Source organism: Narcine bancroftii, chromosome 6 (assembly GCF_036971445.1).
Source record: "Narcine bancroftii isolate sNarBan1 chromosome 6, sNarBan1.hap1, whole genome shotgun sequence".
Lineage (NCBI taxonomy): Eukaryota > Metazoa > Chordata > Chondrichthyes > Torpediniformes > Narcinidae > Narcine > Narcine bancroftii.
Genome location: NC_091474.1, coordinates 195,584,509 through 195,606,798, shown reverse-complemented (window position 1 = coordinate 195,606,798; position 22,290 = coordinate 195,584,509). Strand labels below are relative to the sequence as shown.

At 38.2% G+C, this 22,290-nt stretch overlaps 1 protein-coding gene across 10 annotated transcripts in view; it reads right to left on the bottom strand.

The window, feature by feature from the left end:
* Nucleotides 1–22,290, bottom strand: part of LOC138736914 (PC3-like endoprotease variant B) — a 1,109,211-nt gene that overhangs the window by 659,050 nt on the left and 427,871 nt on the right. For all 10 annotated transcript variants that reach the window (XM_069887110.1, XM_069887113.1, XM_069887115.1 and 7 more), the window contains one exon: nt 6,385–6,488. In XM_069887110.1, coding sequence (XP_069743211.1) covers nt 6,385–6,488 — 104 coding nt within the window. The remainder of the gene's footprint in view (nt 1–6,384; nt 6,489–22,290) is intronic.

Below are 22,290 nucleotides of genomic sequence, written 5' to 3'. Positions count from 1 at the left end.
CTTGCCAGTCTTGTCTATTAACAGGCACTATCATCCCATCTCAGGATGACAGCTGCAACACTTACTCTGGTGCAATAAACAGCTAAATGAGGCGCACAGCAATTTTGCTTGTCACCAGGGCCCTCGGCACGACTGGCTGCACAGCTTGATGCATAAATTCATGAGGCTGTTGCATATGATGGAGCATGCCCAGCTGAGTGAAGTGATGGATAACTGAGTGGCGAAAATTGGCCATCACCTTGACTGTGTCAGGACTTTTAAAAAAAGACTAAGGGAAGATGGGGGTTGGGGAAGAAGGTCCTTTTATCATGCTTACAGCACATCCTCTTGTCACAGATTTCATTGTTCTTCCATAATTTTTACTCTTTGAAAACCATTTGCAAAACCGATATTAATCTTCCACTCAGTCTTTAAGCATGATATGTTTGTTGCAACATGATCCATGTAAAACAGCTAGTTAAATCACATTTTTAATACAAAGGCCAAGTTATTCACTGGTGAATAAAATGTGATAATGGACAATTCTCATTTTATTGATCACAAGCTATTTTTCAATATTTAAATCTCTTGATTGTTTTGTTTTATTTATTTTTAATTTAAATATCTGTTGAATATTACTGAACTTAAGGTACTCAATATCAAAAATAACCATGGCAATACAATATAGGTTCCAAACTAGTGAGATGAGTAATTCAAATACAATTTTGATCTGTAACACAAAAACTCTGCTGACCATTTTAACACACTTTACAATTTTTTTCTAATTATGTTTTAACTTGTGGAACTTACTTTCAATACTTTATTTTCCTGTTCAATAAATTTTACATCTTTTTTCATTTTTGTATTCCCCTTGAGAAGATTACTTATGGTCTTAGGAATAGATATAGTATGTTTGTCAAAATTTGGCAAGCTTATTTAGATTTCTTAAATGCCCAGATTGCATAATTTATTTTGATATTTGACAATTGGTATATTCCTCATTAGAAATTTAATACATTTAAAATGATGTGACTGAGATGGTGAACCTTGCTTCTGTTGTTTTTTCTTTTCTATTTTCTTTCTTTTTATCTATCTCTATTTCCTGTTGTCTGTCCCCTTCTCTTTCAAATCTGGTGAGGGGGTGTTGGGGGAAGTGGGACTCCCCTTTTTTTTTGGACCTTATGAATTTTTCTATTATTTTATATTAAATGTATTACTGTTATTATATTAATTGAGTCCTATATTCTCTATTTTCTCAAAACTTAATTAAAATAATTAAAAAAAATTAGGCTGACTCATTCAGGCTGAAAGTCACACAAACTCTGCACAATGACAGACACTGGTACCTGGGAATGGGATATGTTTACACTTTTAGTACTTATCTAGATCTATGTGACGAGAAAAGAGATTATCAATCCACCATCATTTACAGTCAATGAGTGGTTCTGAGATTTTCAATGATTTAAACAAGAAACCTTGACATTTAAAGTTGAATTTTGGTATTAGTTGATTGGGCACATAATTCATTGCTTGGAAATAGACAGTTATTATATAAATAAAGGGGTGGCTTAATGATTTGAGAAAACAAATATCCATGATCTTAAAAATATGATTATTTCTGTGGTGTTCACTGCCAGTTTAATTTTTGGTTAATTTGCAAATGATCCAGGCTTGCAAATGTCCATAAATTTTCCTTGACAGCACTAAAATATCCAGATAAACTGTTTTCAGAAACATGGTGCCATAGTTTACTGGAAACCTCTGTTGTAGGTTATCATTTTTATCAACCAAAATATATGTAAAATCATTTTTTTATTTGTTACTCATCATATCTCATCAGAGAAGTATTGTGACCAGCTGTGGAAAGTCAAGGAGATGGGTAGATGGAAATAATTTGGCTGACCTTCACCACCCAAGAACAGTCTGATTCATGTCCAGAGTCTCTGATCAGGCACACTGTGCACAGACATAAAGTCAGAGAGATTCCATTCATCCACTCCCCTCCTACATTATCACTGTCAAAATCTGGCTGAATTTTCTCATGAAACCATTGGATTTTCAAGGACCCGTGACTGGAGCACGTGGAGAGGAATCAGTTTGTTTCTCACTTGGGAACTAACACAAATTCTACTGACATAGGTCCAGACTTGAGGATGCTACAAGCCTCTTTATATTGACTTCAGACAAGTGACATGGTGACTTACAACATCAGTACAAGAATTAAACTTGCCTCATTTCCCTGCCCCCCAACCCCTTACACATGTGAGTTACCACAGGATTCCAAATACTTCTTCAGAGTTGGATACCAACATTTCACATCCAAATCTTTTACTGACACATGACCAAAACAGGATTTTAATAGACTTTTTTTTCTCTCTGAGAAACCATAACTTATATCATAGTGCAGCTGTTGGCAAAAAGAGACAGGAAGTTAAAGCACAGTGCAAGCAATGAACTGACTGATATCAAAACCTACGTTTTACTAAGCATTGTAAAATAAGAATCCACTCATTAAAATATTGGGTTTAAATAAGCCTACCATTATCTTTCAGCTGACTTTATAAAAACATCGGAATCCCTTTTCAGCAATAAATTTGAACGGCATGGTTTTGCTTGCTAATCATGAACTGCTGGTGCAAATATACAGAATGGACTTGTTTGCAAAAAAAAATGTCAACCTTTGAAAATAATCCTTAAACATTTAATAAAGCAGAAAACTGGTATAAATCTCCCAAATGCTGCTAATGTAGCTGTGAAATGTACAACTACATAAAAGGATGGCTGAATGGCTGTAGGTTTCCATGATGAAGTACTCTGATCTCTGTAATGGTGTGTCACAATAATATTTATGGGGACTGAGGAATTATGGCAAATGTGAGGCATGTTTGTGATGCCAAATGTAAATGGTGGATGTCATTGGAGAATCTACAGATGTCCAAAAGAAAATTAAAAGCAATTGAGCTAATAAAAATAAACAACTGAGAGAAACAGTAAAATGTTGACCTAATTCTAGCATGTTATAGACTAAAATAGCATATTTCAGAAAATTGTCTTGCAGATTTCACAATGACAGTGCAAAGATTCATAATCCAGATCTTTTTGTTTGGTTACAGCTAGTCACCATTTATCAGATGGAGAAAAAGGATGTTACCAGTTAAAAATAGTTAACTTCTATTTTTGACCTTTTTGATCCCCTGGGGATATATCATCAACAGGCTACTAAATATCATTGTGTAATGTATAACTGTTGCTGCTAACTTTAAGAGAAATATCTAAAATGATCCAAGCAAACCACAGATAAGCTCAAAGTTTGGATGGAATGGGTTTGGGGCAGATGGATGCGGATTTGTTATATCATTCACATTACTCTCAAATATCTGACTATTGATTGATGTACATGACCAGCATCAGATTCAGGAAGATATATAAGTAAATCAAGTCAACCAGCATTCTTTGCTTTTACACAACTGAATTGAAAGCCATTGTGTAAAATGCATTGTTTCACTGGAAGAGACGTCAGTAAATATTAGTGAAAACATCCTCTGCCTGTAGCTTTGTAACGTCTAACTGGAGGCAGTTAAAAACAACATCTCGGGAAGGGAAGAAATGGAGAACTGGGTTGGACGTGGGAGAAGGAATGGAGTGGGACGAATTTTGGGAAGGATGCACAAGACTGGCAGAAAAAAAGAGAACAATAAGGAACGCATTGGATATACGTGTGAGTTGTATCAAGAGAAAATAAAGAAAACCAAAGTAGGCTGTCTTTCAGCCATCCTCTTATGTACTTGTACATTTTATAGCTGCATAAGAGGGTGGCACAGGTGTGTCAATTGTCAAACATTTGAACAACGTAAACACGTATCTTCTTCCATCTCTCCCAAATTCTAACTCAAAATATCGGGGCACGATGATGCAGCTGTTCTCTCACATCTCGGGTGACCACAGTTTAATCCTGCTCACCTGTGCTATCCTTGTGGTGTTTGCAAGTTCTCCCTGTAACTGTGAGGTTTCCTCCACATGCTCCAGTTTCTTCCCATATCTCAAAGCAGAGTAATTGGCCCTTAATTCTGAGTAGGTGAGAGATAGAGCAGGATTGCTTTTGATGGGTCAAAATGTCTCCTTCATTGTTGAAATAAAATAGTCATCAAGGATATCAGACTTGTATTCTTGACTACAGTATCAGGTAAAAATTATCTTTAGTTGTGAGTTGTAAATGCAGACAGAAGTTTTAACTGCAATCTATATTCCATCTTCTTATGTTCATTTTAGTGGAATCAAATGGACAAATTTCATCCTCCAGGGTCCAGTTTGAATATGAATGCTGCAAACATCAACTCCAATGCAAAGCGATAGTTTAAGATAAATGCAAGTAGGCTTTTATTAAGAACGAACCACAAAACTACAAGCTCACAAGCCTACTCAGTCCTTTTTAGCTAATCCATACATTTCCAAAAAAAGTTCCAATATTTTGATCAATTCATTGACCTTCATCATTATTGAAAGACTTTGATTTTATTACCTTATTAAGAAAATAAAGAACATTTCCTGAGATCAGCCTAAAATACTATCCTGTTATCCTCTTGTCCACCATCTGATCCTCCTGAGTGAACTATTAATGTCAGGTGTAATTGTGCAGTAAATGTGTGATACCTTGAGTCAATACTGTACCCAATCAAGCATCATAAAAAAATCAGGTTTAAGAACCTGATCTAAAAAAATTCCTTAACAAGATGGTTAAATAGAAAGAATAGTGTATTTTTCCACACACTCAGAGTACTAATGTTATGATTCCAATATGCACAAATAATATACAGTACCTGGAGCAGCCATGAAGAACATTATTACTGATTGTAGCCACCTTGGTGCAGGTGGAATTTTCACACCCAAAGATTTAAGAGGGGTAGAATTTGTATTTTAATTGTCAGTTTACTTTTTAGATGTATTTCTCAACTTGGTTTGTAATAACTTTGGAGCTCATCTGCAGCTGTCAGAGAGTGATAGGGGAACAATAAGTTTCAAAGCAAGTCAATGTCCAGGACTTTTCCAGTTTAAGTTGCATTTCAACACTGTTATATGTCTTACTTTTGAGGAGAATTAGTGTAAGCCTCAAGTACTGTAAGTCAAGTGTGTCTTTCGCTCTGTACCCATTTCAGTTGTTAGGTCTTGTTCAGACACATGACAGAATCATCCTAAAAACACAGTAACAAAAGATTGTGTTCAATCACAAGAGCTTGTTGTAAAATGATTGGAAACTGAACAAGGCACACATATAGGCCACAAGTACTCATCTGTACACTCGGTCCACAAAGATTACAAAGATGGTTTAATAGTCTTCATGTAAAAATAGCCAATAAAATGTTCTGTGTTAATTTACAATAAATAATTGGTCAAGGGAAAATACAATCACAACCATTCTTTTCAAATGAGATTATCCAAAATAAATTCTCGCCAATGATAAACCTATAGAACTGTCTCCCAAACAATCACTAGGTTTTAGATCAGTTAATACTTCTACAAGTATAGTGGATGATGGCTAGCAAGGGGGACAAGGCACTAGATAAATAAGAAACACATCAGCTTTGATCTAATGCTGGAACACATTCCATGTGCTGAATGACACATTCCTGCCTCCAACACCTTCAAGAATCAATTACAGGGCAAAATGGGGGAGCATCTAGATTTAGCCAAGAATTGCATTAGTTACAGGTGTGATACTCAATGAATGTCAGACCTGATTGACAAACGTCTTTCAGCCTCCCTTCTATCCCAAGCACATCTAATTCCACGCACAATATTATTACACAAGGCACTCCTTCAACAACCAATAAAGATAAGGTTTTCCTGACACTACTTCAGGAAGGCACTGTTTCTTTATTAATAAGGATGATTTGACACATTTCCAAAATGTTTGGTCAAGTACAGCATTCTTGCATTCACGGTACTAGTCTTGCTTGATGAAAACATGAGATGAGCTAGAATATGGTACATGAAGTATTTATTTCAGACGTGCATGTCCTTCAAGTGTGATTTCTCACTGGGAGAATGGAATTTACAAAATTTATCCTGTCTCCTTTCATCCAGTTGACTCGAAGAAACCATATCTTTTAAATAGCCCAGATACATAACAATAAGAGAGCACTGATGCTCTTCATTGCCAACATCAACTCTGACACTCTGTCAGCTCTTTCCAAACTCTTGGAAAATGTTGTTGCAGATTTACATTTTCCATCTAAATAAACAATCGCATTGTGATATTTTCCATCCCGATGCTCTAATGTTATATAATGTTATATATTTCCCCTGCCAGGGTCATGGGAAACCCCTATGAGTCTGGCCACTTCACGGCAATGTTGAGACAGAAATTAAAGAGGGCAGGAGGAACATAAGTAATAGTGAAGGACTTACTTGGCTTCCAAAACCAGTGCCAGAACTCCTGTGGCCAATGGAGCAGCACTGGAGGTGCCTCGGAAATGTGAATCGCACCCCTCCATGCTGTTAGTGGCTGTCACCTGAAAATGACAAATGCAGCAAGCAACAAAATTAATGAGGCAGATTCTGAAAAAGCAACAGGCATAAATCTCCATCATGTTTTTATACCATCAACAAAGGGAGCGTTATTTTTTTTCTTTTAATTCAACAAAAGTCATAAAACTAGGTCATTACTACTGGAATGAGACAGCTGTACTTGTCCTTTGGGAAAATCTTAATAGTTAGCAACAGGAAATAAAATGAACTGGGTTTCATATTCTGCTATTACTGCTCTGCAAGAAATCAAATGGAGTCTTTACAATTATTTTAGATGTTTGTAATTTTGCATAAAGTTGTTGCAAACTACGTAAAATTTAATCTAACTTTCTCTTCCTTACAACGTAAAGGTGAATCATATACTTCATTGATATAATTAAAATCCTTCTACAGTACTTAAAATTATGTGAATAATGAAAAAAACAATGTAAAGATGGCTTTTATATGCTTTTATTTGCCGACTGTTTTTATTTCAAGTTTTCACACACAACACCCGAGATGCATGCTCAATTTAATCCTGTTGACTTATTCATGTTAATGAAGAGCTGTTTAATAAACCCACAAAAACAACAATCAAGCCAAAACATATAAGCATTAGTTTTTTCACTGCTCTTATTTGCTCCATTTTCAAAGACCCGACCGCAAGCTTTATTCTCTCCTGTTAACTCATAATAAACTGTACTTCCCACAGCATCTCTGGCAATGAATAGAGACCACCTTTCACTCTCCACTGCTAAGTATGCAATTTGTTTAGGTTTCTGAGTCAGCGCAGTTTCCATGAATTTATAATTGAGGAATACAACAGACATATGTTTTAACTAAATATATCTGCATAGAAAAACATGACTGGGCAATGATTCATATTCTGAGGAATCTTAGTTTTGGTGATGTATGCATCTCCAGTTTCTTCTGACAATTTGCTTTCATTATATTTATAATGAAGGCTCACTTTGTTTAATCTGGAATGGGGGCTGAACATTTCATTATTTTGTCAGTTCTCCATCCTCTATTGTAACAGAAAGAATACACGAGTGATCCTTATAATTTGGTCAAATACAAAAGAAATTGAATATATATTAGAAAAGGATAAAATATCACATGGCTGCTGATATGGAAAAGAGATGTGGTATGAAATTGGACAGCTCTCCAGTAGAGATGGCATGTGCATAATAGGCTGAATGGCACCCTTCAGCATTGTATGAGTCCATGATTACAGGAGGGTTGGAGACAAGGCATGAAGCACACCACAGAACTCATTCTCAATGTACAAGCTTCCCTATGTGTGAGTACCAATGCTTGGGATTCTTTTTGGTGATCCATTAACAATAAAGAAATGATCATTTTATCTATGTTAAGGAGGAAGAAGCTTGGGCGTTAGGTCATGTTGTCATAATACAAATGGGGAGCTGGTACCTCCCATAAATCATTGGGGTCTTTGGATCTGTCTTGGATAGGGGCTGCCTCCCTCACCAGTAGTCCTGTGCACCCCTAAACTGGTCATTTTGCACTCATGTAACAAGTGTAAAACCAGTGTCCAAGTGATTTTTAACCCTTGGGTTTTGTTTATTAAATATAATTTTCGATTAAATCCATGCTTAAATTTCTCGTTCATTCTAATTCGTAGGTGCTCTCACTAAAAATGGCTGAACAAAAATGTCTGAAATCAAGAAAATTCAAAATTTCAAAACAAAACAACACTCAGCTTTGAAATTAAATAAAATTCCCTTTGAAGATTTCTGTGGAAGGAACATCTCTGACCAACATCACTCTTTGTTAACTCTCAATTCAACAAGTGCAGCAGCTGTGGTACCATCCTTATCACTTTAAAGAATTCTCATTCACAACAACCCAGAAAGGAAATAAGCACTTATTAAGGTAGGACTGAAATATTGGCAGATATTTTAATTTTAAAAATATTTTGAACTATTTGGTAAGCTAATTATGAGATTCTTCTGAAAATTAGTTTAATTTTCCCACTGTACAGCAATAATTGCAGCTTATATGAGATTAAACCTCACTTTGATCGGATGTAAAAACACATGCTGAGGGTATTTTATCATGAATGACATTTAGAAAACTGTAGCTGCTGAAGATGTGACAAAGGGTTCCAGTTCTGAAGCATTAATTCTGCTTTTCTTTCCACAGATACTGTCTGACCTGCTGACTGTTTCCAGGATCTTCTGATTATATATTACAGTAAAGTTTGTCTGTCTTTAGCTTTTTTTTGGAATATTTTATTTTTGATTTTCCAAGATTCACACAAATCCAAAACAACAGTACAATCTTCTCAACAATGATATATTATATTACATTCATCTGCACCCTGACCCTTCATTTATCTCAACCATTCCACTATTAGTACAGATTTTAATATTTCTTCTATTTGGAAGGGATATAACTATACCTGGGTACTTATATGCTGGAGATAAGGCTGCCATATCCCAACAAAAGTATCCTTAAATTGTGCATAATTTTCTCCAGTGGAATGCAACTCTGGATCTCTGTATTCCATCATGTAATATTTAGTTGGGAGTCAGACTTCCAAGTGACCACTATACATCTGCTGGCTTCTGCCAAGGTAACCTTCACAAAAATTTGGTATTTCGACAGTTTAAAACTCACATCCATAATGTTTCCCAAAAGGTTCAATTCCGAATCCTCTGGAAAATCCATCTCTGTCATTTTGTTTTTCAGACTATCCCCCAGGTTCCCACCCACCCCCCACCCCCCCCGAACGATTTCACCTTTATGAACAGCCAAGTTGAATGGATAAAGTTTCCAATCTCCACACCTAAAGCACGTTTCCGAAATTTCTGGTTTGGATTTAGGTAATTTTTGTGGTATGAGGTACAGTTGATGCAGTACCACCTCCCTCGTAAAGAGAAGTAATAAACCTTGACTAGGCTGCGTAATAGTGTTTTTTTGAAGTATGATAATTTCAGACCACTCAGCTTGTGACCCCAAGTCAATATTTCCATGGAAATCCTAGCCATCTTACCATTCCACAAAAACTTTCTGACACATCTGCTGACCACCTTAAAGAAGCCCTGGGGCAATCGGATGGGCGAGGACTGAAAACGATATTGCAGTCTTGGCATCTCCTTCATTTTAACATAATTAACCCTGCCCACCAGTCATGAGCATGATTTTCCACCAATCCTAATCCTCCTCCATCTTCCAGAGAAAAGGGAGATAATTGAGTTTATGTAAATTACTCAAATTCTTATCTACTTTTATCCCCAAATATTTAATGTCTCCTTGTGGCCATTTAAACTGGCTCTCTTGTTGTCTGTCCATAGCTAACATTCACATCAGTTAAAGTGATTTCCCATTTTACCACTGAAAAAGACAGCAGGCAGCACAGGAGGTGGAAGAGAGCTTGAAGCATTGGGAACACTTTTTGGATTCGTGTGTTAAACTGAGCAAAAGTCCCCAAGTTCATGTTGTTTTAAGAGTTATGCTGCAAACACCAAGAATTTCACTATTTTTATTACAACAACATTTCAGAGGAGTGCATACATCAGTTTATTTTCATAGCATTTTCTGTCTTTTCACAATTTTTATTCTCACTTTAATCATCCAATTATTCTGCTAACATTCTTTTATTAACTTATTTTTTACTGAAATTGTAAAGAAAATCAATGTGAATGCATTAACCCATTCATTACTAATATATAGAGTACAATTTCAATAACCAAGCATGTCTGAAGTGATTTCCTTTTTTTGTGGCTAAGCTGCTTTTCCTTGTCAACAATTTTAATGTGTGAAAAGATTCAAAATAGTTTACTTGTGAAATCATCTGATACAATATTTCATCCATTGATTTTCAAACTGACACTGACAGGTTTTGATAAACTCTGGCTTCTTTGTGTAATTTTTCATTTTTCTGTGAAAGTAAGCCATCCTGAAGCAAGCAAGCAAATAAAAATCAGGTAATAACATTTTTTTTTAAATTTGAAGTAGACCAAAAATTCAGGGAGAGCGATTGATTCTGATATTTCCTTCAAGGTTATGCTGTCTGGTACTTTGAAATACTGATTCCATTGAAATATGTGAGGCTAACATGAAGAGATATAATTCCTATAGGGACCTAGAGATAATTAAAGTATCAAGATGCCCACATGGCACACACAACCCAAATAATTTCCACCCATGTGCAGGAGCACATGGCTCTTGCAGGGAATTTGCTTTCAGTATATCTTCAAGTTCTTCATTGCCTTTTAGATTATTTTAAAGTGCAGCAATTGTTGTAATGGGCACTAGAACTAGGGGTCATAGCCTCAAGATTCGGCGAGTAGCATATCTGTGGAATTCTCTGCCTAAGTAATCAGTAGAGGGTGTCTCATTAAATATATTTAGGATACAGTTAGATATTAAGGGTTTTAAATTATAGTTAAATATTAAGAGAATTAAGGGTTATGGCAAAAAAGCAGGTAGCAGGAGTTGAGTCCACGGTCAGATCAGCCATGATCATATTAAACAGCAGAGCAGGCTTGACGGTCCAGATGTTCCAATGTTTTATAGACAGTGCTTTAAACCTGTGGTTAATCTCTATGTTTTTGGCTGAAGATATTTAAGGAATGAGGTTGAATGAATGAGAAAATTAGTTACTCTAATCCAAAATAATATTTTACAGCTGCTTCAGAGAGATGAATAATGCTATAGTTTAGCATAACATTTGGAAAATGCATCTTAAACAGTGCAGGGTTCTCTCAAAGATCCAAAAAAAACCTTCATTCCCTGGATCAAGAAGTGTTATCACTGAGCTACAGCTGAAATAGTTTGGCCAGAATTCACAGACAGAGGTAAACTATCTAATCTTGCCACTGATATCTGCATAAATTTTAAAGTTATCTTTGGCAATCCAAATTATGGATGGATCTTATGATGTAGCCCTGTTTGAGAAAATATGACCATTATAATGTGTCATTGTGGGGAGGTGGGGTTTGTAGAACAAGTCTCGCTCCAAGAAAGTACAGTAAAACCCCTGTAATCCAGAATTCAAGCAATTGGTAAAAAAAAAAATCATGTTAAATTAATAGGCAAAAAAATACACCTTTAAAATTGGAATGCCTCTTCGTTAGTTCACCAATCATGGAATGCGCTATCTCAAGCAACTGGAAAATTCACTTATCCAGCAGCTACCAATCCCCATAGGGGCCAGATACCAATGGTCTTACTGTAGATTAATGGCCAACTCAACCATTCCCAGTTTGGTTAATTACTTCCAAAGTTTCTTGAAATTTAAATAAATTCAAAAGTACTGAAAGTCATTGATTAAAAACAAAATAAAACTTCCGAAGTTGCAATATATAAAAAAAAAAGAATTAAAAATGTTTAATAAATTCTTAAACAATTTAAAAAGTTGAAATTTACCCAAGTCCCTCAGTGTTGTTTCCCTTCATTGAGAATAATGTCAAAGCACTGCTGGAAATTGCATCAATCCCAAAAGTGCATTTGAACCAAGAGTCGATGGCTGACGACGTCACCGTGACATCATCAGCCACCCACTGGCAGCTCGGCTGCTTTCAGCTGCCACCGGAGGATACTCCAAGGAGGATTTAACACCTACTGGAGAAAAGTTAGGTGAGTGGACCTCCTGGCCGGGTACTCCCATTTTTCAGATGGCCACAATACAGCTGCACAGGCTTTACAGTCAGGTATTGTGGCCATCTGAAAGCACCTTTTAATAGCCTTAAATTTGTATCCTGCTCTCTGGAAGCTTCTTGACTGAATAAACTCATGCTGAGTCTTATAAAGATTTCTGTGTGGTAATTTTAAAGCACAATTTCTACATTTCTACAGCTGGTCCAACTCCATGTGCTCGAACGGAGGACAGGGGAAGGGAGGTCAACCTTTATGGCCAGGTCACAAGGGGAGGAGTCACTAGGGAGTGAGTCATCAGTGGACATGCCAGCCACTCGTGCACAGCACAATGTATGCATATCACTACACTGTCCTCTGGAATATTTCCAGCAATGTTTGATAACATCAGCAGTTACCCTGGCATCTTCCAATAATAGCAGGCCACATCTTTGATTATCTCTTAGGTTGTTCTTAACTTGTTTATACATTTTATTGCTTGATTGCAAGTGAGGCAAATAATGGTGAAAATGATTTATTGTTGAATGGAGGTTAAAAGGCGCAAGAGAAAAATATGAAGCATTTGGAAGCTCTAAGTTAAAGTAAAACTAATGAATAATGATCAAAAGGAGATAAGGGGGTATCAAGTCTGGCCATTCACTTTCTCCATCAAATAAAAAATGGTACAAAAATACACGACATTGCTGTTATATGTATTTTATCAGAAGGAATGGCTGAATCAACCAACTCATATCACAGTGTTGAATCTATGATCTGGTATTAATTTTGGCCTGAAATTGATAGGCAGTGCACCATTCCTGAAAATCAGTCCCTGCAAGAACCAATTTCATAGGGAACTTTGTTTTATCTTCACAATATAGCTTTTTTGTGCTCTTCAAATCACTTAACCATATTTTTGACATTATTATTATTATCTATTTCAAAGCAAATAGATAATATGTACTCTTTATTTCTATTGATCGAAGAGAGAGCACAATAGAGGGAAATAGAGCATATAAAAGATGAGAAATTAATTAATTTCTAAACCAGATGACAGGATAATGGAGCACAGAAGGAAGCCAATTGATCCACTGAGGTGTCAAAGGTCCTGTCAAAGAACAATTTAATTAAATACACTTCTTCACCTTTCCCCAACCTTCCTCTCTCTCTTTCAAGTACTTTTTTTTTAATTTAGACATGCAGCATGTTAATAAGCTCTTCCAGCCCATGTTGCACGAATATCCCAACTAACCTACAATCCTGGTACATTGGAGGAAACCAGAGCACCCGGAGGAAACCTATGCAGACACAGGGAGAATGTACAAACTCCTTTACAGACAGTGATGGATTCGAACCAGGATCGCTGGCACTGTGTCAGTGTTGCACTGACCTATATGCTAACTGGGCTGCCTCTACTAAATTTATTCCAGTTTCACTGATCCATTTTACCAGCAACAGTATCAATCCACATATGCAAAGCATTTAGAATATTTTCTCCATTTGGCGAGTGACCCTGAAATTTATATATTTTTATTTTATTTCCTACAGATAAAAAGAAATGTAATAAATGACCACTGATACCTACGTCACATACAAAAGGTCATGCTTGTAAGGTGAGGGCAGGGTAGTTTAAAGGAAATGTATGGAGAAAGTGTTTTTACACAGGGTGGTAGGTGCCTGGAAAAGGCTGCCAGGAATAGTGGTGAAAGCAGATAAAATAGTAGCATTTAAGCAGCTGTCAGACACATAAATATGAAGCGAATAGAGAGATATCTATCAGGTGAAAACAGCAGAGTTTTAACTTGGGCATCATATTCGGCGGAGATGCATGGGCCAAAGGACCCGCTCATGTGCAGTACAGTTTGATGTTCTATATTCTACGACTGGCCTCAGATGGCTCACACCATGAAGAAACCTGTCAGAAAGGAACAGAAGCATAGCATTTAGTGTGATTGAATCACACATTCAAAGCCATTAGTTTGTACTAACCTCTGGCACACTCTGCCTGACACATGCATGCTCTTCTGACCACATAAATTTCCATTGGGTGTTCCAGTTTTCTCCCACATGCCAAAGATGTGCTAGCTAGTAGGTTAACTGACCATTATAAATTTCCTCTGATATTGGTGGGAGACAACAGTTGATAGGGATGAAAGATGAGTGTAGAAAGGTGGCATAGAGAAAGAACTTGTTCCATGACTCAATGACTCTCGGAAGTGAGCTGAATGTTATTCAGACAGCTGTAGGATCTCAATTTAAAGTTGGCAGCAAAGAGGCACCTTCGCTTCATCGCAATTCAGTTCATAAAATGAGCTCAGTTATATCAGTGAAAAGAATCAGGTGAGCTTATTTTAGTTTGAGAAAATTCAAGGAGACTGCTATCCCTTTGAGCTGACTGTCTCTCAGGATGCAGCAGATGGCTATTGCTGGCTGAGTTGTTAGATCAAACCTCCTCTGAAGTCAATGGAAAGGATCTAAGCAGAGGAGTACAAGGCTACCACAATATTACACATTGATGCAAGCTACCGGGGTCAAAATTCTATCTTGCTAAAGATAGGCTGGATCAAATCAAGTAAGATCATATAAAGTTCTTGGCTTTCTTGTTTTTATTTAAAAATAATCAGATTAACTTTGTCAATCTTAATCCAATTTGTACTAAAGTTAAATACTGAATTAAAAATGCATTTGAATTCAGAAATGATTTCCAAGAAAGATTTAACAATGGGCAGAATAGGGGATAGAAATGCTGTTCTCATTTCATTCTGTTAACCTTCTAAGGCAGAAGTTGTGAATGAGGTCAAGACACATTGATTTATTATTAGAGCCTGGACAGAGCAGGATATACATTCCCACAACCAATGGGGATATGTTGGATTCTGGAGACTTCTAGCATACTGTAAATTAATTTTTACAAATTGGCTGCAGTGTAAAGAAGGAAAATAATAAAAAGAAGGTAATGGATATATATAAAGTGTGTGTGTGTGTGTGTGTGTGTGTGTGTGTGTGTGTGTGTGTGTGTGTGTGTGTGTGTGTGTGTGTGTGTGTGTGTGCGTGCGTGCGTGCGTGCGTGCGTGCGTGCGTGTGTGTCCATCCTATAATACACACACAAATGTATTTTACATATACGCACAGGGAGACGAGATTAAAAGGGAGCATTCACCGAACTCTGCTTTACTGGACCAATCAAACCACTATTCATAAATAGGAACACATAAAAGTGGAGCAGGCACAAGCAGTTTGGCCATTGTTGGAGCAGCAAGAGTGTGAGTTATCCAGCGTAGGAGAGGGAGTTTGAGGCTTTAGTGAACAGAGATGAAGATTGAGGCAGAGTAAGAGTTGTGAATATGCACCTGACATCATCTCTTGTATATGTACGTTTTAGTTTAGTAATAAAGGATGAATGAAGCATGGAGATGTGCAAGTGTATTTCTATGCCTATAATACACAACAGTAAGGACAGGTTTTTCTAATTTGTTCTGCTTTAATAAACATTAGGAATGGCAGCCAGGACAGAGACTTGCTCCTCTTGCAGAATTTAGATATCAGCAAAGCCAACAGTATCCCTGATGATTTCATCTGTGAGAAGTGCATCCCACTGCAGCACCTTACAGACTGTGTTAAGGAATTGGTCTGGAGTTGGATGAACCCCGGATTATTTGAGAGACTGAGAAGGTGATAGACAGGAGTTACAGAGATGCGATCACACCTAGCAGGCAGGAGGAAGATAGCTGGGTGACAGTCAGGAGAGGTAAAAGGAATAGGCAGGTAGTGCATGGTACCATTGTGGCCATTTCCCTCACAACATGAATAACCCTTTGGATACTGCTGATGGTAATGACGTATCTCGGCCAGGCAGCAGGCACTCGGAAGGGAAGCATGAAGTCAGGTAAAGCAATAATCAAAGGAGGCTTGATAGTCAAGGGAACAGATAGAAGATTCTATGACTGCAAAAAAAGTCTCCAGGATAGTATGTTGCCTCCTGGGTGCTTGAGTCCATGATGTCTCTGAGCATGTGCAGAAAATTCTTAAGGGGTAGAATGAATAGCTAGAAGTCATGGAACATATTGGCAGCAATGACATAGGCAGGAGTGGGGTAAAGGTATTGTAGAGTAAGTTTAGGGGTTAGCAAAGGGGCTGAAGAGCAGGACCTCCAAGGTGACAAAAGCTAGGGAAGGTCAGATGAGGAAGATAGTGTAGAGGGCAGAGTTTCAAGTTCTTGGATCACTGGAACCTTTTCTGGAGAAGGGATGACCTATATAAAGGGACAGCTGACACCTGAACTTGAAGGGAACAAATATCCTAGCAGGGAGGTTTTCTAATTCAGTTGGTGGGGTGGGGGGGGGGGGGGGGGCGGGGGGTTGGTGGTGGTGTGGTTACAATTAGATTTTCAGGGGGTGGGAACCAAACTTAGGATGAAGAAGAAGAGGAGGTTGGTACACAAGTGGGCAAAACTGGTAGGGATTTTGTGTGGAAAGATAGGGGAAAATTGCAGCCATTGGGATGAGTTGCAATGCCACTGGGGGATAGAGTCAAAAGCAATAAACACAGGGTGAAAGGTTTTGCTTTTAAATGCATGCAGTGTATGAAATAAAATGGATGAACTTGTAGTACAGCTACACACTGGCAAGATAGGTATAATGTTGTGGTCATTGCAGTTGTGGCTAAAGGATAGATGCCATTGGGATCTGAAAGTCCAAGGATGCACGGTGTATCAAAAAGATAGACAAATAAGCAGAGGGAATGGCATGGTAAGGAACAACATTAAATCATTAGAAAGAAGTGAGATTGGATCAGAAGATATAGAATAATTGTGGAATGAGTTAAGAAATGGCAAGGGTAAAAAGACACTGTTGACAATTATGTTCAGATCTCCAAACAGAAGATGGGATAAGGACAACAAATTACAACAGCAAATAGGAAAGGCATGTCAGAGGGCAATGTTATGGTAGTCATGGGGGATTTTAACATACAAGTAGATTGGGAAAACTAGGTTGGGACTAGATCTCAAGAGAGAGAATTTGCAGAAAGCCTACAAAATGGCATTTTAGAGCAGGGGATCAGTTATACTGGATTGGGTGTTGTACAATGCACCCCAGAGATGATTAGAGAGTTTAGAACAGTGGTTCTCAACCTTTTTCTTTCCACTCACATACCACTTTAAGTATTCTCTATGCCATAGGCACTCTGTGATTAGTAAGGGATTACTTAAGGTGATAATGTGGGAAGAAAAAGGTTGAGAACCACTGGTTTAAAAGGCCCATTAGGAGGCATTGATCACAAATTGATTGTTCAATTTGTGATTTAACAAGGAGAAATTAAATCAGATATGTCAGTATTTCAGTGGAGTAAAGACAATTACAATAGCATGAGAGAGGAACTAGCAAAAGTAGATTGGAAGGGGGCACTAGTCGGGAAGATGGCAGAGCAGCCATAGATGGTTCCTGCAAGAACAGGATAAATACAATGCAAGAAAGAGTTAATATCCAAATGGAAAATATCACAACAACTGTGGCTGAGAAGGGAAGTCAAAACAAAAGGGAGGGCATAAAAGGAAGCAGAGGGTCATGAAAAAACTCATAAAGAAGGAAAAGATGAAGTATGAAAGTAGGGAGACAAATATCAAAGAGGATATAAAAAGCTTCTTTGTATAAAAAGTAAAAGGGAAGTGAGAGGATCATTAGAAAAAAATGCTGGAGAAATAATAAAGGGAGACAAGGAGATGACAGAGGAACTAAATGAGTACTTGGCGTCTGTGTGCCAGATGTCGATGGGTATCAGGGAAGGGAAGTGAGTGCAGTTACTATTTCAAGGGAGAGGTATTCAGAATGCTCAGTGGTTCAAGGGTGGATAAGCCTCCCAGACCAGATGGATTGCACCCTTGGGTTCTGAAAGAAATAGCAGCAGAGATTGTGGAGGTACTGGAATTGATCTTTCAGGAATTGATAGATTCTGGTATGGTCCCAGAGGACTGGAAAATCGCAAATGTCAGTCTGTTATTAAAGAAGAGAAGGAGGTGGCAGAAAGGAAATAATAGACTAGTTAGCCTGACATCAGTGGTTGGGAAGATATTGGAGTCAATTGTCAAGGATGAGGTTATGGAGGGCTGGGAAGCCAGCATAACCAATGAATGGCTTTATGGCCAACTTTCCAGGTAGTACAAAGGTAGTGTTGAGAAAACAGAAGGAATGAAACAGATTAGGAGAATGAAAGTAGCAAATGAAATACAATGTTGAAAAGTGTATGGTCATGTATTTTGGTAGAAAAATAAATGGGCAGACCATTCTATAAATGAGGAGAAAATTGAAAATACTCAGATGCAAAGGGACCTGGGAATCTTTGAGCAGGACAGCCTGAAGGTAAAATGTTGAGTTGGTAGTGAAGAAGGAAAATCCAATGCTGGCATTTATTTCAAGAGGAATAGAATATAAGATCAGGGATATGATGTTAAGGTTTTACAAGACATCTCACTTGGGAGTATTGTGAGCATTTTTGGGCTCCTCATTGATGTGCTGACATTGGAGAGGATTCAGAGGAAGTTCACAAGGATGATTCTGGGAATGAAAGGCTTATCAAATGAGTACTATTTGACAACTTTTGGCCTGTACTCATTGGAATTTAGGAGAATGGTGGGGGTGGGGGGGTCGGGGGGGTTATCATTGAAACATTATAAATGTTGAAAAGCGTGAACAGAGTAGATATAGAAAGGTTGTTTCCTATGGTGGGAAAGTCTAGAAAAAGAGAGCACAAATTCAAGATTGAAAGGCGTCCCCTTAGAATAGAGATCCAGAGGAATTTCTTCAGCCAAAGGGTGGAAAATCTGTAGTATTTATTGCCACCGGTATTTGTGGAGACCACATCATTGGGTGTATTTTAGGCAGAGATTGATAGGTTCTTGATTAGCTGGAGCAGCAAAAATTATGGGGAGAAGGCTGGGCAGTGGGGTTAAGTGGGAAAATGGATCATCTCATTAATTAAATGGTGGGGCAGACTGGATGGACCGAATAGTCTGCTCCTATGTCATATTAGTTGAGGAAGAAATATTGCTCAGAACATTTAAGTACATTAAAACTCTATATAGCCCCATGGTACAATACACCATCCAAAAGAAAGCCACATTGTAATAATTAAATAATCAACATTAAGTTGTCTTCCACATGCTCAAATGTCTATGAAAAATATTAATGAAAATTAGGTATTTACAATTTGATTGTGAAATTAGTCATTTTCATTCTGGTCTTCAGTTGAGCAGAGGTGCCCAAACAAAAGCAATGCCATACAATGATATGCAAAGCACTTTTGACCACTATTTCCATGTTTTCATGTATGAGTGGCCTAAATTGATCCATTCCTACATAATTAGACTTTAGCAGAATCCACAAAACCTCCTTTAGTGTAACTTAAAATGCACTGTTACAAGACCCAGCTAGGTCTCCTTAAAATAGTTTTCTTTGCTCTCCTGAGGGTTTATTCAATCTTTCACATGTCAGAAATCTCCAAATTCAGGTTACTGTCACATGTACCAAAATGCAGTGCTAAATTTGTTTTGCAAGCTGCCCAGCTAGACATCTCATACATCATACAGCAAGTGATACAGTACTGGGGTGCAGAGATAGAGAGATCAGTGGTACAGAGAAAAGACAATGTAATGCTTCTTTAGTGAGGTTCATTCAAGAGCCTGATAACAGATAAAAGAAACTGTCCTTGATTCGGGTACTTGTGAATCTTCTTCTTGATGGGGGGGGGGGGGTGGCTGCAGAAAAAGTGGCTAGGGTGGAATGAATCTTTTAATATATTGGCTGCTTTTCCAAGGCAATAGGATATATAGATGGAGTCACTGGAGGCGAGAGGATATGTGTGATGGCCTGAGTCACATTCATAACCATCTGCAATTTGTTGCAATCTTGGGCAGAGCAGTACCCATGACACACAGTGATGCATCCTGAGAGGATACTTTCAGTGATGCATCTGCAGAAGTTGTTAAGGGATGCTGGTTACACAACAAATTTCCTCAGGCATCTGAGGAATTAGAGGTACTGGTCTATCCATGGTGGCTTTTTTGTCCATTGCCTTGACAAAGATGGAGTAGGACAGTCACTGAGGATGCTTACTCATTGAAACATAAATCTGTCTATTATCTCCAACTCATCTCCGTTGATGCAGACCAGGAGGTGATCTCTGCTCCTCGTCCAAAAGTCTCTAGCTAGCTCCTTGGTTAGATCAGTCGATTCTGCAACTCTGTTCATACTTGGAGACCTCAGTAATGAGTCAAACCAAATCTCTGTTTTATCTGTATAGTTTTCATTTTCTTCTATTGGAATGGCACTGAGGGAGTGAGGATGAAGAGTCATCTGGAGCCAAACTCTAAAAAGATTTGGACTAAAAGAAAATGTCTAAGCTACTTGCTCTCTCAAGTGTATTTGCATTGTATTAACAATCCACCTTTCATTATGAATTGTTTATATCTCAGTAGGCTTCATTGCAACTTCAAACCTCATGGAAGCAATTTTCTTTGCAGCTGATGTGCAGTTCACCTCATCTGGATTTCAGAAAACTTAATGAGCTTGCTGAAAATTATCACCAATTCCTAAAATGAATCTGTTTTTGATGAACACTGGCAAGAATCACTCGTTCATTTCCTGAGCAAGATAGAGTGATTCTGCTCCCCTTCTCAGAGGAGTGGTTGGAAACCACCATGAAACTGTCTCCATTATTCTCCATTAAGATTCTTGACCTCCCAACCCCCTTCTACTTTCCATTGGGATCACTCTCACTACAATTCCTTTGTCTACTCATCCTTTCTTATTAATCTTCCTCCCTCCCCCCACCCCCCCCAGCATATGATAGCAAATAAATGCCTCACCAGAACAAGCTCCTCTCTCTCTCTCTGCCTTTCGAAGCCCAAACTGTTCTTTAAAATGAGGCAACTCTTCATCAGTGAATCTGTAGGGTTAACACTGTATTTGGGGCTCTTAGTGTAGATCATCTACATCGGGGAGACTGGATGCAGATTGGGGATTGTTTTGTTGAGACCTTCGGTCTGTCCACTGTAATAGGAAGTATCTCCCAGTGGCCATCCACTTCAATTCCACACCCCATTCCCACACTGACACACCTCTCTTTGGACTCATGTACAGCCAGGTGAAGGCTACATGTAAATTGGAGGAGTAGCATCTTGTATTCAGTCACGGCAGTCTCCAACCAGACAGCATCAATCACAAATTCCATAATTTCTGGTAATCTCTTCATTCACACCCCCCCCCCCAACTCCTCGTTCCCTGCTTTCCCCTATCTCGTTGGTTCCATTCTTCCTTCTCTTCTCCCATCCTCCAAACCTGCCTGTCTTTTACACCTTCTTCCCTTCCTTCTTATTAGTGCCTTTCTCAGCACTTTCCTCCTTTCATTTCTTTCCCCTCCCAGCTGTGTTCACCTATCACTTGTCAGCCTGTGGCCTTCTCCCTCTGCCCTAACCTTTTATTCACATATCACCTAAGTTTTCATTATTGCTGATGAAGGATTTACAGGCTGAAATATCGACTGTCTATTGCTTTCCATGGACGGTGTCTGATGTGTTGACTTCCTTCAGTGCTTTGAGTGACCCTCCATTAACAGCTGCTTTAAGGGAAATGCTGCCCTGATGTTGCTGTGTATGAGAACAACAAACTCCACTGGAACCCTGCCCACATGAAATGTGACATCAAATGTCCTTCATTTTACTATATCCTTTGATATTTGACTCGATTGGATTCTGAGCAAACACAGCCCTTGCTGGGAAGCAACGTCCTTTCCACCTTTAGCTGCTCCAATCGCCTTGTTCCTTGTGAACCTCCCTGAGTTCGTTCTTTATCTCCACTGTCTTTCTTTCCTCCAGCAAGTCTTTGGACGTGATAAGTGAAGATGAGAAATATAGAGGAATTGGCTGCATGTATGAATGAGAGTAGCTATGGGTTGAAGCAGAGGGAACAGTTTGATCATTATCTTCCCTTATGGCTATATGGAATCAACAGACAAAGAGGGAAGAAATGGGAAAAGACACAGAATAGCAACACACTGGATGTCCCTGAACTTAATGATTCCCTCCAGTCTGAGACACTCTGTCCCATTTTTTTCCTTGGAGGTGTTGGCTAACAGCTGATATGATAAGGAGGGCCAATGAGAGGAATTCCTTCAGGAACCATAGAGGATAGATCTGTAAAGCATGTGTAA